The 14,019-nt window shown below is 44.0% G+C and overlaps 1 protein-coding gene across 3 annotated transcripts in view; it reads right to left on the bottom strand.

Moving 5' to 3' along the window:
* KATNIP (katanin interacting protein) overlaps positions 1-14,019 on the bottom strand; it is a 186,640-nt gene that overhangs the window by 85,146 nt on the left and 87,475 nt on the right. For all 3 annotated transcript variants that reach the window (XM_068244638.1, XM_068244637.1, XM_068244639.1), the window contains 2 exons: positions 5,668-5,743; positions 3,063-3,240 (listed from right to left, as the gene is read on the bottom strand). In XM_068244638.1, coding sequence (XP_068100739.1) covers positions 3,063-3,240; positions 5,668-5,743 — 254 coding nt within the window. The remainder of the gene's footprint in view (positions 1-3,062; positions 3,241-5,667; positions 5,744-14,019) is intronic.

Below are 14,019 nucleotides of genomic sequence, written 5' to 3'. Positions count from 1 at the left end.
TGTGTAAAAAAATCAAAAGAAATCTCATTTACAGAGATATTTCTCCCACCCATCATGGGTATGTGTAAAAATACACCCCAAAACACATTATACTATTTCTCCTGAGTAAGGCGATACCACATGTGTGACATTTCTTTTGCAGCCTAGGTGCGCTAAGGGGCCCAAAGTCCTATGAGCACCTTTAGGCTTTACAGGGGTGCTTACAATTTAGCACCCCCCAAAATGCCAGGACAGTAAACACACCCCACAAATGACCCCATTTTGGAAACTAGACACTTCAAGGTATTCAGAGAGGGGCATGGTGAGTCCGTGGCAGATTTCATTTTTTTTTGTCACCAGTTAGCAGAAATGGAAACTTTTTTTATTTATTTTTTTTGTCACAAAGTGTCATTTTCCGCTAACTTGTGACAAAAGATAAAATCTTCTATGAACTCACCATGCCTCTTAGTGAATACTTTGGGGTGTCTTCTTTCCAAAATGGGGTCATTTGGGGGGTATTTATACTATCCTGGAATTCTAGCACCTCATGAAACCTGACAGGTGCTCAGAAATGAGAGAGATGCTTCAAAATGGGAACATTCAATTTTTGCACCATAGTTTGTAAACGCTATAACTTTTACCCAAACCAATAAATATACACTGAATGGTTTTTTTTTTTATCAAAAACATGTTTGTCCACATTTTTCGCGCTGCATGTATACAGAAATTTTACTTTATTTGAAAAATGTCAGCACAGAAAGTTAAAAAAATCATTTTTTTGCCAAAATTCATGTCTTTTTTGATGAATAGAATAAAAAGTAAAAATCGCAGCAGCAATCAAATAGCACCAAAAGAAAGCTGTATTAGTGACAAGAAAAGGAGGTAAAATTCATTTAGATGGTAGCTTGTATGACTGAGCAATAAACCATTTAAGCTGCAGTGGTCTGAATGGAAAAAAGGCTCTGGTCCTTAAGGGGTGAAAAGACTGCGGTCCTTAAGTGGTTAAAAGGACCAGGGGACGTCTCCACCTATTGCTGCCGGTCACTTCCATCCCTTGCTCCGTCCTACGCGTTACGTCTTACGACTCATCAGGGGCTATAGGTCAGGAAGCAACACAGCAGGCTATATACACATACATCTCATTTGCATATTATAAAACATTGTACTCATCATTAAAAAAAAAAAAAAAAACAACGCCCATATACCTAAATCAGTCTTCTTCTAATTCCTATGATACCGCTCCATATAATATCCTATTTCCAAATAAGAACGCTTAGATAAGGAAAAGCTACTTACACTTGCGCATATCCTCCATCCAAGAGGTCTCGGCGTTAGAGTAACAGCAAGATCTCGCGAGGAGGCTGGCAGCGAGATCTCGCCAATGTAAATAAGTTACCGCGAGGATACTGACATTGGGTCTTGCCGGGTGCGGGTCTGAACTTGGATGGAGGATATGCGCAAGCGTAAGTAGCGCAGATATCGTGACCAGTGCTCAGTGTGGACAGAGGCGCTCAGTGTGGTTTTGATGCTGATAAGCTGTATGCTCCTTTTTGATTGGCCTGATGAAGCGGGATTGAGCCCGTGAAACGCGTTGCCTATTTTTACTGTGGAGTATAAATAAAATTGTTGTTTGACTGTTGATGCCACAGTCTTTCCTTTGCTTGCTTTGTCTGCATGGATGGGATAGGCCCACCACTGTCCCATCGGTTTTAAGCTCGTTTAAGTGACTTTTATTCTATTGGCGCCTCTGGAAAGCTTCTACATATTGCTAAGTCCACCCTTGGTGGAGGGTTGTACCCATCTTCTTCCCATCTACAGAGAGCGACTTTTAATCCTGAGTGGGGTCAGGTTAATCTCCCCACCTGCCTTCACAGTAGTTGCCTAATGGTAACCCTGGTTTGTGAGTATTAAATTGTTATATTACTCATTATTAATTATCATCTATACAATATCACACTATTGGGCTCTTGGTGTCCCCCCTCCCTTTATCGTGACCAATGGGAAGAACGGCCCGGACTTTGCGAGAGCTGATGGCAAGGGGAACTGGGAATTGTAGTTTAAGATAACGCAGAAAGCTTTTCCTCATCTAAGAGTTCTTATTTGGAAACGGGATATTATATGGAGCGGTATCATAGGAATTAGAAGGAGACTGTATGTGTATATAGCCTGCCGGGTTGCTTCCTGACCTATAGCCCCTGATGAGTCGTAAGACGTAACGCGTAGGGCGGAGCAAGAGAAAGAAGTGACCGGCAGCAATAGGTGGAGACGTCCCCTGGTCCTTTTAACTTTGATATGCACATTTTACTTTAGGTTTGTGAGTATATCTCTTAAATTTTATTGAATAAATCAACTGGTTTTATACTATTGAAGGCGTTTTAGCCCTAGATATATACCTGAATCTGCTTAAAGATAAGGAATAAGCTGAAGGCTGGGAGTTATGTGGAAGCAGGATACACACTTAAGCCAGGACAGCTGTCTGCGAGTGTGGGCAGCGGCTGTAAAGGGTGAGCAGGAGATAATGAATCCAGTCCCTATTTTTCAAGCGCAGTTGCTGTCTGTGAGGCGGGGCAGCCTTGCAGCAAGGTGAGCGTTGGTCACTGCACAAGGTGATAGAGGTGATCCTCTAGTAGTGCTATACTTCACTGGGCCCTTATAGGGTGGTGTCCCCCCGTGGAAAGAATACAGCAGACTGCACTATGATTTTTCAGTTTGTGCTTTCTTTCTGGATTTCTTCAACCGTTTCTTCCTGAGTACCTGGATAATCAGTGGCCTGAAGTGGTGGATGAAGTTAATGTTGATTGGTACCTATCTGATGTGACTGAGGACCAATACAGTAGGAACTATAGAGACTTTCAGTATTGAAAGGCATGAGAACTATATGGGTAGCGCACTCTGAAAAAACGTTGACTCTTTAGGGACGTACATGTAGCATTATGGAGGAGTTTCAGCAGGCCTAACTGTGAGGGGGAGGGGTATAGAAGGGGAGCGCAATTGATAATATATTGTTGAAACTTCATCTATGCACTTTATGATCAGCATTTTGTGCATTTTTTCTAATAAAAAATGAGTAAGGTTGTGCATACTTGTCTAAAGTCCTTGAATCATCTTGATGATCAGGAAGCACGCTCAGATCTGGAGGTGATGCTGATATAATATTCATGTTTAATGGCAGTGCTTCCCCATTTAACCCAACAACTTCAAGTCCTGTCAGGCCAAGGTAATGCTGATCTCCCCATGTCACTGTAAAATTTAGCTGAAGACCTAAAAAGCAAAAAATAGGTTAAGAAATAAAATAATGCAGAACACACAGTTATTTGATTGTAATATATATTTGGGTAGTTTTACCATCCTCAAGGTCAAAACTCCATAACTTCTTTCTCAAGTAATACAAGAACAAATGGAAATATAAAAATCACCTATGAGTGATAGTCTAGTCTCCCGTTTTTACCATAAACCTACACCTTGGGTAAATTAATGTTAATTGGTTGGTTAAATGGTTTATGAAAGCAGAACTACAGCCATAGTTTCTGAAGTGTCTGAAAGGGTTAATAGGTTTTCTTTCATTTTATTCTGGGACTTTGATCAGTGGACACTCCTGAGCCACACTTAGCTCTCCAGGTAGCTCGCCCTTGTTTCCTGTCTTAGTGCAGAAGATAAGCATGAATTTTCACACACAGCCGCTGTGTGCAAGGCAAGCTAACAGAAAACTGTACATTTCAAGAAAATGGCTGGCAGTGTACTGCTTGCAGACTGACCTAGATACTATTGTATTAAGCAAAGGCCTACTTCCACCCTGGCTCCTGTGACGCGCGTGTGTGTGTGTGTGTGTGTGTGTGTGTGTGTGTGTGTGTGTGTGTGTGTGTGTGTGTGTGTGTGTGTGTGTGTGTGTGTGTGTGTGTGTGTGTGTGTGTGTGTGTGTGTGTGTGTGTGTGTGTGTGTGTGTGTGTGTGTGTGTGTGTGTGTGTGTGTGTGTGTGTGTGTGTGTGTGTGTGTGTGTGTGTGTGTGTGTGTGTGTGTGTGTGTGTGTGTGTGTGTGGTCAATGACAGTTATGAGATCTATATAAGCAATAAGGATTTGGGAGAGTGGTATGTCACATCAGAGCAACAGTCTGCCATAACATACAATTAAAAACCTGTCTCCTACTCTTTAGACATTCTCCCTCCTACCTGCCTCTGACCAAAAGTAATTTGGTAAAAGAAAAAAGTAAAAGTAAAAAATAACATTTCTACTCCTGGTCACATCAGCTAGTGCAGAAGCTGACATCTTCTGTAATAATGCAGTATTTGGCTAGATCTGTAAGCACACTTATTTTCCTGAATATACAGCTTTTGCTCAGTTTACTTTGCACACAGAAAAGTTATTTGTCATAAATCATCTATATCTTCAGCAGTCAGAGATAAAATAGCTATCCCTTGGCAGCCTGGAGAGCTCACTTGCCCACTGATAATGCTCTCATGACAAACTAAATGTAATCCAATTAACACATACAGGCTAATGAAAACCTATGAAAACTATGGCATATGCAATAACATGTTGACTGAAATATCAATCATCAATGATTGGACATGCCTGTTCTATGCTTGATCAATGTCTGATCAAAGATTGTGAAAAGAATGTAGCCCCAGTGGTCCAAAACAATATAAGCCAGGAGTTCCGCTGAAATTTTGTCTAATAGCTAATGATTCAAAATGGTGGAACAGGTAAACAATCAATACTGAAAACATATTACCACAAATGGCACAGTGTATGCCTAAATCAGAATAGAGTGACTAATCTGCTGGAACAGAGGGGAAATGTTTACTGTAGTTTAGAGATGGTCAAGGAGATGGTAAGAATTTGGAGTTAATACAAACTACATGATGATTTAATGCTAATATATGCAGAATAAATTTGCATAAAATGAACATACAATTTGCATCATCATGAATTTATTAGCTTGGACATGCTCTTCTCGTGCATGGGAATAGAAAGGTTACAGGAAGCACTTATTTAAGGAAAAAACCGAGATAAAATTAAGATAAGTTTGTAAAGAATTGGATGTATGTAAGGCAGGTAGAAGAAAATCCAGAAGGCAAAAATCACATTTCCTAAATGTAAGATGAAAGACAAAAATGGATTCATTACTTTCGGTATAGTCTATAAAGATACCACTATGCACTCCACAGTGATCAATACCTGAAAAGAAAGCACAAAGCTCCCATAGCGTAATACTGTAACTGATAAAAGGTCAGCAGCACACAGTGACCATAACATCAGAGTCCTCAATCAATCAGACAGGGGCTCACCGGATAGCTGCCACCTCATACACCAGGTGGATCTAGCGCTTAGGCTGTCATCCAGCCACTAAGGATAACCCTGGAATGATTCCACCGATAAAAGTTTATTCCAGCAAGCATCCACAACGATCCATAAAAGGTAAGGTGCACAGCATGTTAGATCTCCGGGGCACTGTAAGTTTAAATACCGCGGCATCCCCCCAGTGAACTTTCCCAGGAGCATGCAAACTACACGAGCGCTCTATTCCTCAAGTGTAATGACGTCAAAGCGCAACACGCGTATCAGTTGCTGATACCGGACTCTTTATGCGGTTGGCACAGTATATCTGAATGTCTTTCGGTAGTTCTATTACAACAAGATGTGGGGCTAAGAGTACGCAAATCATATTTAAAATAAAAATAAATACTTACATTTACCATTATATACACCAGTCATGGTACTGAGTGGACTTGGTACATTGCAAGCATTGTTTTTCTCATCAAAAGACTGTAAAGAGAACAGTGTGTTAACATTATAAAGCTCTGCAATGGAAACATTAAAAGATGCATTTCAGAATGGCACATGTGCAATATATGGTAACCTCTTAACATGTAATTATGCTAGTACTCTTATACTAAACCTTATTGTAAATAACCAAGTCCCAGTAGTAGTATGGACAGTGCAAAAAGGGTAGATTGTAAAGTATATACAGTTGTGCTCAAAAATGTACATACCCTGTCAGTATGTATTATTCCTTAACCATTATTCAAAGAATATGAACAATAACAAAAAAACTTTTCTTTCACTCATGGTGAGTGGTTGGCTGAAGCTATTTATTGTCAGACAGCTGTGTTTACTCTTTTTAAATCATAATGACTGCACAAAGTACCCAAATGACACTGCTCAAAAGTTTACATACCCTGGTAATTTGGCCCAGTGACGGATCTAGGGGGGGGCAAGCAGGTCTCTTGCCCCAGGCGCAGTTTGTTGAATTCTTAAAAAGGCGGCAAAATTTGGATGGGGAATGGCAGTTTAGGCGCCAAAACCTGACCTTGCCCCAGGCGCAACTTGGGGCAACTTGGTCTAGATCCGTCCCTGATTTGGCCTGATAACATGCACACAACTTGACATACATGGGGTTTAATGGCCATTACAGGTACCATCTTCACCTGTGATCTGTTTGCTTGTAATAAATGGGTGTTTATAAAAGGTCAATGAGTTTTTGGACTCCTGACAAACCCTTGCATCTACCATCCAGTGCTACACTGATGTTTTTTGGATTCTAAGTCATGGGGAAAGCAAAAGACATGTCAAAGGATCTGGGGAAAAGGTAGTTGAACTCTATAAAACAAGAAAGGGATGTAAGAAAATATCCAATAAATTGAGAATGCCAATCAGCAGTGTTCAAACTCAAATGAAGAAGATAAAAATTATGGGTCCTGTTGAAACCAAACCAAGGTCAGGTAGACCAATTAAAATTTCAGCTACAATTGCCAGAAAAATTGTGCGGAATGCAAGGAAAATCCCACTTATAACTTCAGGTGAAATACAGGACTTTCTGAGAAAATGAATTGCAAGATGCACAATAAGGAGCACTTAAAGAAAGATGGGCTGCATGGTTGAGTTGCTAGAAGAAAGCCATTACTACACAAATGCCACTGTAATGGAACGCGGAAAAGCCGCAGTGTGTACTGACAGCAAGGCGGCTGATTCCGCATCCAGCGCGGCGGTTTGCACGCAACAGCGTGCGTCTGGGTCTGTTAGTTCACACAGATTGAGAAATACGCGCGCGCTGAGAGGCAGAAGCTTTATGACAGCCGAGGAGGGATCAGCTGACCAGGTTGGTCAGCTGACCTCGGAGCAAGTGACTATTGGTCAATCACTGATGGGTGGCGCCGGAAAGCGCTGCTCTATATATAGTCACTGCTGGTCAGTCTCAGGTTGTCTGCCGTTGCGAACACTTACGTGGAAGCACTCAGACCTTAGTCAGATCCTACAGTGTGTTAGAACCAGGAGGACCTGGGAATTCACACTGAATCAGATTACTTCTGTTTATCATTGTGTTATACTTCAGACTAGTTCCAGGGTGTCGAGACCACAGACCTCACAACCAAGATTAGGGACTTTGTGTTATCATTGTGTTATACTTCAGACTAGTTTCGAGGGTGTCGAGACCACGGACCTCACACCCAAGATTAGGGACTTTGTGTTATCATTCTGTTATACTTCAGACTAGTTCCAGGGTGTCGAGACCACGGACCTCACACCCAAGACTAGGGATACTGTGTACTATCATATTATACTCCAGACTAGTTCCAGGGTGTCGAGACCACGGACCTCACACCCAAGACTAGGCATTGTTTGATATATGTTATGACCTACTGCATTTCTGACTATCCCTCTGCTTTCTGATTCGGTACCTACGCATATCTGATTATCTGTTGCCAACCCTGCCTGCCTTTGGATACCGAATCAGCCTTCTGTCTCTGTACCTTGTCTGTCCGTGTGTTGCCGACCTGGCTTGCCTGACCTTGAGAGCTATCTCTCTCCTTTAAGAGATAGTCTCCAGACCTGCTAGTGACATCCACCTTTCAGGTGTCACTCACTCACAGGTCCTTCCTACTTTCAGCCTGGGACTCCACCCCTTTGGAGGTCTCAGGCTGCTGGAAGGTTTTTGCACTTCTCAGAAGGCAGTATCGCCCATACTGCCAAAGACCACCTGCTCCTCGGGTGGTCTTACTCAAAGTCATTACTGTTGCACCAAACACTCACATTATATAAGTGTCCAGAGGTTAGTTATACTTGGATTATCGGTGATTCTGCAGATCATCAATAATCGGGTATATATCTGTATTCTTGGTGATACTGCAGATCACCAATAATCAGATTCTCTCTGTGTGCTGACACCGATCGTTACAGAACGGCAGACCAAAACCAAATGGACGCACTTAACAGCCGTCTGGATGCACTCACCACCTCGGTGGAAAATTTCATCCAAGTGCTGGACAGTCATCAGACCCAGATCAACGTTTTGTCTGGGTCTGCACAAGTCCTAGAGACGGCTGTGAATATAGTGCGATCTCCTCCAGGTACAGACTTACGTATGCCTGTGACCAGATCTGACTTTCAGAACTTTAGAAATCGAGTGCTATCGTACTTTGAGTTGAGACCTAATTCATCGGGAACCGTGGCACAGAGAATTACGTTCATTAAGACTCTTTTGTCAGGGGATTCCCAGACTTGGGCATATAGTCTCCAGACAGGGAATGAGGCTCTAGCCTCGGTGGAGGAATTTTTTAAAGCTATGGCTATAATTTATGATGATCCGGACATTGCCTCTACTGCTGAGCGGAACCTCAAGACTTTGCGGCAGGGCAGAGATCCGGTTGAAGTTTACGCAGCTGAGTTCAGAAAATGGGCAGTTTCGGCTAGATGAGGATCATTTGTACTTCTGGACTGTTTCTTGTCAGGGTTGTCAGATGCGGTATCTGATGTAATGCTGGGTCATCCTGAGCCGAAGTCTGTTGGTGAGGCCATTTCATTGGCAGTCAGGGTTGATCGTCGCCTACGTTACCAAAAACAAACTCGGAGTAGGAACAATGTGAGATATGTTTCCTACGCCTCTCCTCCACCCGTTTCACCTCCACCAGAACCAATGCAGATTGGTCGGTCAAAATTGTCCCGGGTGGAGCAGAATCGCAGAAAAACAGAACAGCTGTGTCTATACTATGCAGAGGAGGGTCACAGAGTTAAGAATTGTCCCAAGAAGTCGGGAAACGCTGCCGCCTAGGTGTAGTCGGAGGTAATACCCTAGGCGCTCAGTCTTTACCTTTAGCCGATAAACGTTTGCTCCTCCCTTGTACTATATCTTGGGAAGATCAAACAGAGGCCACTGAGGCCTTCATCGACTCTGGCTCAGCAGCCAATTTTATGGATTACGAATTTGCTAAGAAATTGGGGATTTCTATTTCCCCTTTGAATCAACGGATTCTGGTCACTGCAGTGGACGATTCTCCTCTGCAGAGTAAATACCCTCTGTCTCAGACCCCAGAGTTAAGGGTTACGGTGGGGGTGTTACATAAAGAGAATCTATATTTTCTGGTCTTGCGGATGACGACTTCCACGATCATTCTTGGTATGCCATGGTTACAACTTCACTCTCCTCAGATTAATTGGGCTTCAGGTCAGCTAACGAGCTGGTCTACCCATTGTCATCATCATTGTTTAGCGAAGGTAACCTTGGTTAACACCAAGATTCAGGTGGAAGGTTTGCCAAGCCAGTATTCAGAATTTGCGGACGTGTTTAGTCCCAAGTCAGCAGATAAACTTCCTCCTCACCGTCCTTTTGATTGTCCCATTGATCTCAGGTCTGGTTGTATGCCCCCTAGAGGTCATTTCTATAATTTATCTGGGCCAGAGAAATTAGCTATGCAAGAATACACCCGAGAAAACTTAGCTAAAGGCTTTATTCATCCCTCTCGGTCACCAGCAGGGGCAGGATTCTTTTTTGTGAAAAAGAAGGATGGAGGCCTCCGTCCATACATTGATTATCGGGGCTTAAGTAAGATTACGGTAAAAAATCGTTACCCTTTGCCTTTAATTGACGATTTATTTACCCAGGTCACCAATGCTAAGATTTTCTCGAAGCTGGATTTGAGGGGTGCATACAACCTTGTGCGTATCAGGGACGGTGATGAATGGAAGACAGCCTTTAACACACCCGACGGGCATTACGAGTACCTAGTGATGCCCTTCGGGTTGTGTAACGCCCCGGCCGTCTTCCAAGACCTGATTAATGAGGTGTTCAGAGAAGTGTTGGGCAAATTCGTCTTGGTGTACTTAGACGATATACTGATTTTCTCATCCAACCTCTCAGAACACAGGAAACATGTTGGGTTTGTGTTACGGAAGTTGAGACAGAATATGCTGTATGCTAAATTGGAAAAATGCATTTTCGAAGTGACCTCTGTCGCCTTTCTGGGGTACATAATCTCGACCTCTGGACTCTCTATGGAGCCTGGAAAGGTTTCAGCTGTCTTGGAATGGCCTCAGCCTGTGGGACTGAAGGCTCTCCAGAGATTCCTGGGGTTCACCAACTACTACAGGAGGTTCATAAAAGGGTACTCTACGGTGATCTCGCCTCTCACCAGTCTCACCAAGAAAGGGGCAGATACTCACCACTGGTCCCCAGAGGCCCATGCTGCTTTCTCCACTCTGAAGAAATTGTTCTGTTCTGCACCCATATTGAGACATGTAGACGTCACCTTTCCCTTTATCGTGGAGGTAGATGCCTCAGAGGTAAGGGTAGGGGCTGTGCTGTCTCAGCGTTCTGGTTTACAGGGAAAACTGCATCCTTGTGCCTATTTTTCCCGTAGGTTTTAACCCGCAGAGAAAAAACTACGATATAGGCAATCGGGAACTTCTAGCCATCAAGTTGGCCTTTGAGGAATGGCGACATTGGCTAGAAGGGGCAGAACACACCATTACTGTTTACACTGACCACAAAAATTTGGAGTACATTGAGGGCGCTAAGAGACTTAGCCCCCGACAGGCCCGGTGGTCGTTATTTTTCTCAAGATTCAGATTTGTAATCACATATACCCCTGGTAGTAAGAACATCAAGGCTGATGCCTTATCCAGGTGTTTTGAGCCCTAGACAGCACAGCCCTCAGACCCTGAGACCATTATACCTCAGAAGGTGGTCCTGGCAGCCACTGAGACCTGGAAACATTGGACTGTCACTCTGAGTCCATTTCAACAGGATGTTCCAGAGGGGAAGCCTCAGGGGGTCATCTTTGTACCATTGCCTTTTCGCCTACAACAATTGCAGCTGTTTCATTCCCACAAGAATGCTGGGCATCCGGGGGCCACCAGAACTTAGGATCTAATTGCTAGATGTGCTTGGTTGCCGTCATTGGCAACAGACTGTAAGGAGTATGTAAGAGAGTGTGCAGTGTGTGCTAGGAGCAAACCCTCCCGTCAGGCACCTGTTGGAACATTGCAGCCTTTACCAGTTCCAAGTGAACCTTGGACCCATTTGTCCATGGATTTTTGTGGGCGAACTCCCCAGGTCTGAGGGCATGACGGTCATTTGGGTGGTAGTCGATCGATTCAGTAAGATGGCTCATTTTGTCCCCCTGAAAGGACTCCCCTCGGCCCGGGAATTGGCTGATCTCTTCATCCAGCACATTTTCCGGCTGCATGGCATTCCGGAAAATATAGTGTCAGATCGGGGAGTCCAATTTGTATCTAAGTTTTGGTGGGCATTCTGCCATCAGTTAGACATGGATCTTTCGTTTTCATCAGGCTACCACCCACAGACCAATGGCCAGACCGAAAGAGTCAATCAGTCCCTGGAACAGTTTCTGAGATGTTATGTTGCAGGTGCACAAACCGACTGGGTAAAATTTTTGCCGTTTGCAGAATTTGCACACAACAATCTGAAAAGTTCCTCTTCAGGATTTTCCCCATTTCAGGTGGTGACGGGAAGGTCACCTAAGTTTGCCCCATTGCCAGTGGCTTTTACTCCGTTTCCAGCCCTGGAGAATTGGCAGAAGTCCTTAAAACAGATTTGGGGAATGGTTAAAGGAAATATGGGGAGGGCCTTTCAGAACCAGAAGAAACAGGCTGACAGGAGACGTTCCATAGAATGGGAATTTTTTCCAGGGGATTTGGTCTGGGTGTCCACACGACATTTGGCTCTAAAGCAACTGTCACCCAAAATAGGCCCTAGATTTGTGGGTCCTTTTCCAGTGACCAGAAAAATCAATGTCACCTATGCCATTGATCTTCCTACCAGCATGCGAGGTGTGAGATCATTCCATGTGTCCTTACTCAAGCCGGCGGTACACGTGGATTCCGCTCCCCCCCACTGTGTTGATTGATGACCAACCTGAGTATGAGATTGAAAAGATTCTGGACTCACGGCTTGTGCAGAACTCCGTGCAGTATTTGGTTCACTGGAAAGGATATGGCATAGAGGAGAGAACTTGGGTGCCAGACTGTCGTATGCACGCAAAAGAATTGAAGAAGGTATTCCATAACTTGCACCCTGGAAAGCCTGGTGGGAAGTGTCCGGAGTCCACTCCTCGGGGGGGGGGGGTACTGTAATGGAACGCGGAGAAGCCGTCGCATGTACTGACAGCAAGGCAGCTGATTCCGCGTCCAGCGCGGCGGTTTGCACGCAGCAGCGTGCGTCTGGTGTGGCTGGGTCTGTTAGTTCACACAGATTGAGAAATACGCGCGCGCTGAGAGGTTGGTCAGCTGACCTCGGAGCAAGTGACTATTGGTCAATCACTGATGGGTGGAGCCGGAGAGCGCTGCTCTATATATAGTCACTGCTGGTCAGTCTCAGGTTGTCTGCCGTTGCGAACACTTACGTGGAAGCCCTCAGACCTTAGTCAGATCCTACAGTGTGCTAGAACCAGGAGGACCTGGGAATTCACACTGACCCAGATCACTTCTGTTTATCATTGTGTTATACTTCAGACTAGTTCCAGGGTGTCGAGACCACGGACCTCACACCCAAGACTAGGCATTGTTTGATATATGTTATGACCTACTGCTTTTCTGACTATCCCTCTGCTTTCTGATTCGGTATCTACGCATATCTGATTATCTGTTGCCAACCCTGCCTGCCTTTGGATACCGAATCAGCCTTCTGTCTCTGTACCTTGTCTGTCCGTGTGTTGCCGACCTGGCTTGCCCGACCTTGAGAGCTATCTCTCTCCTTTAAGAGATAGTCTCCAGACCTGCTAGTGACATCCACCTTTCATGTGTCACTCACTCACAGGTCCTTCCTACTTTCAGCCTGGGACTCCACCCCTTTGGAGGTCTCAGGCTGCTGGAAGGTTTTTGCACTTCTCAGAAGGCAGTATCGCCCATACTGCCAAAGACCACCTGCTCCTCGGGTAGTCTTACTCAAAGTCATTACTGTTGCACCAAACACTCAAACTATATAGGTGTCCAGAGGTTAGTTATACTTGGATTATCGGTGATTCTTGGTGATACTGCAGATCACCAATAATCAGATTCTCTCTGTGTGCTAACACCGATCGTTACAGCCACAAAGTATTCCGCTTACAATATGTCAAACAACGCAAAAACAAAATTCAAAACTTCTGGCACAAAGTCATTTGCAGAGATGAGTCTAAAATTGAACTTTTTGGTCACAACCATAACTGCTACAATTGGAGAAGAGTCAACAAGGCCTATCATGAAAGGTACACCATTCCTACTGTGAAACATGGTAGTGGATTTTTAAAGTTTTGGCTGAGCTACAAAGGCACAGGAAATTTGGTCAGAATTGATGGGAATATGAATGCAAGAAGTTATCAAAAAATACTGAAGGATTTGCGCTCATCAGCCAGGAAGCTGAATTTGGGATGTAATTGAACATTCCAACATGGCAATGATCCAAAACACAAGGCCAAGTTTAGTTGTCATTGGCTACAGCAAAAAAATTTGAAGGTTCTGGAGTGGCCTTCTCAGTGCTGGCCCCCATTATCATTGAGTTTCTGTATAGGAGGATCTATATATGTGATGAAACCACAAGACAGTATTTTGATTCCAAAGTTCAATATCACACTTTATTGTATCCAAAAAAATGTGCACACTGTTTTTGCAGCTGATCCTTTCCTTGCCAGCCATCAGCCAGGTGCCGGGTTGTGTATGGTCAGAACAGATCCCCCTATCTATGTATTTATAGTCTTCTAGATTAGATATGTTCTCTAGTAAAGATACACTCTTTTGCTTTGTAAAGGCCCAATGAAGGGTTAACAACC

Source organism: Hyperolius riggenbachi, chromosome 7 (assembly GCF_040937935.1).
Source record: "Hyperolius riggenbachi isolate aHypRig1 chromosome 7, aHypRig1.pri, whole genome shotgun sequence".
NCBI lineage: Eukaryota > Metazoa > Chordata > Amphibia > Anura > Hyperoliidae > Hyperolius > Hyperolius riggenbachi.
The sequence above is the reverse complement of the archived record's forward strand: the minus strand, read 5'-3'. Positions and strand labels throughout refer to the sequence as shown.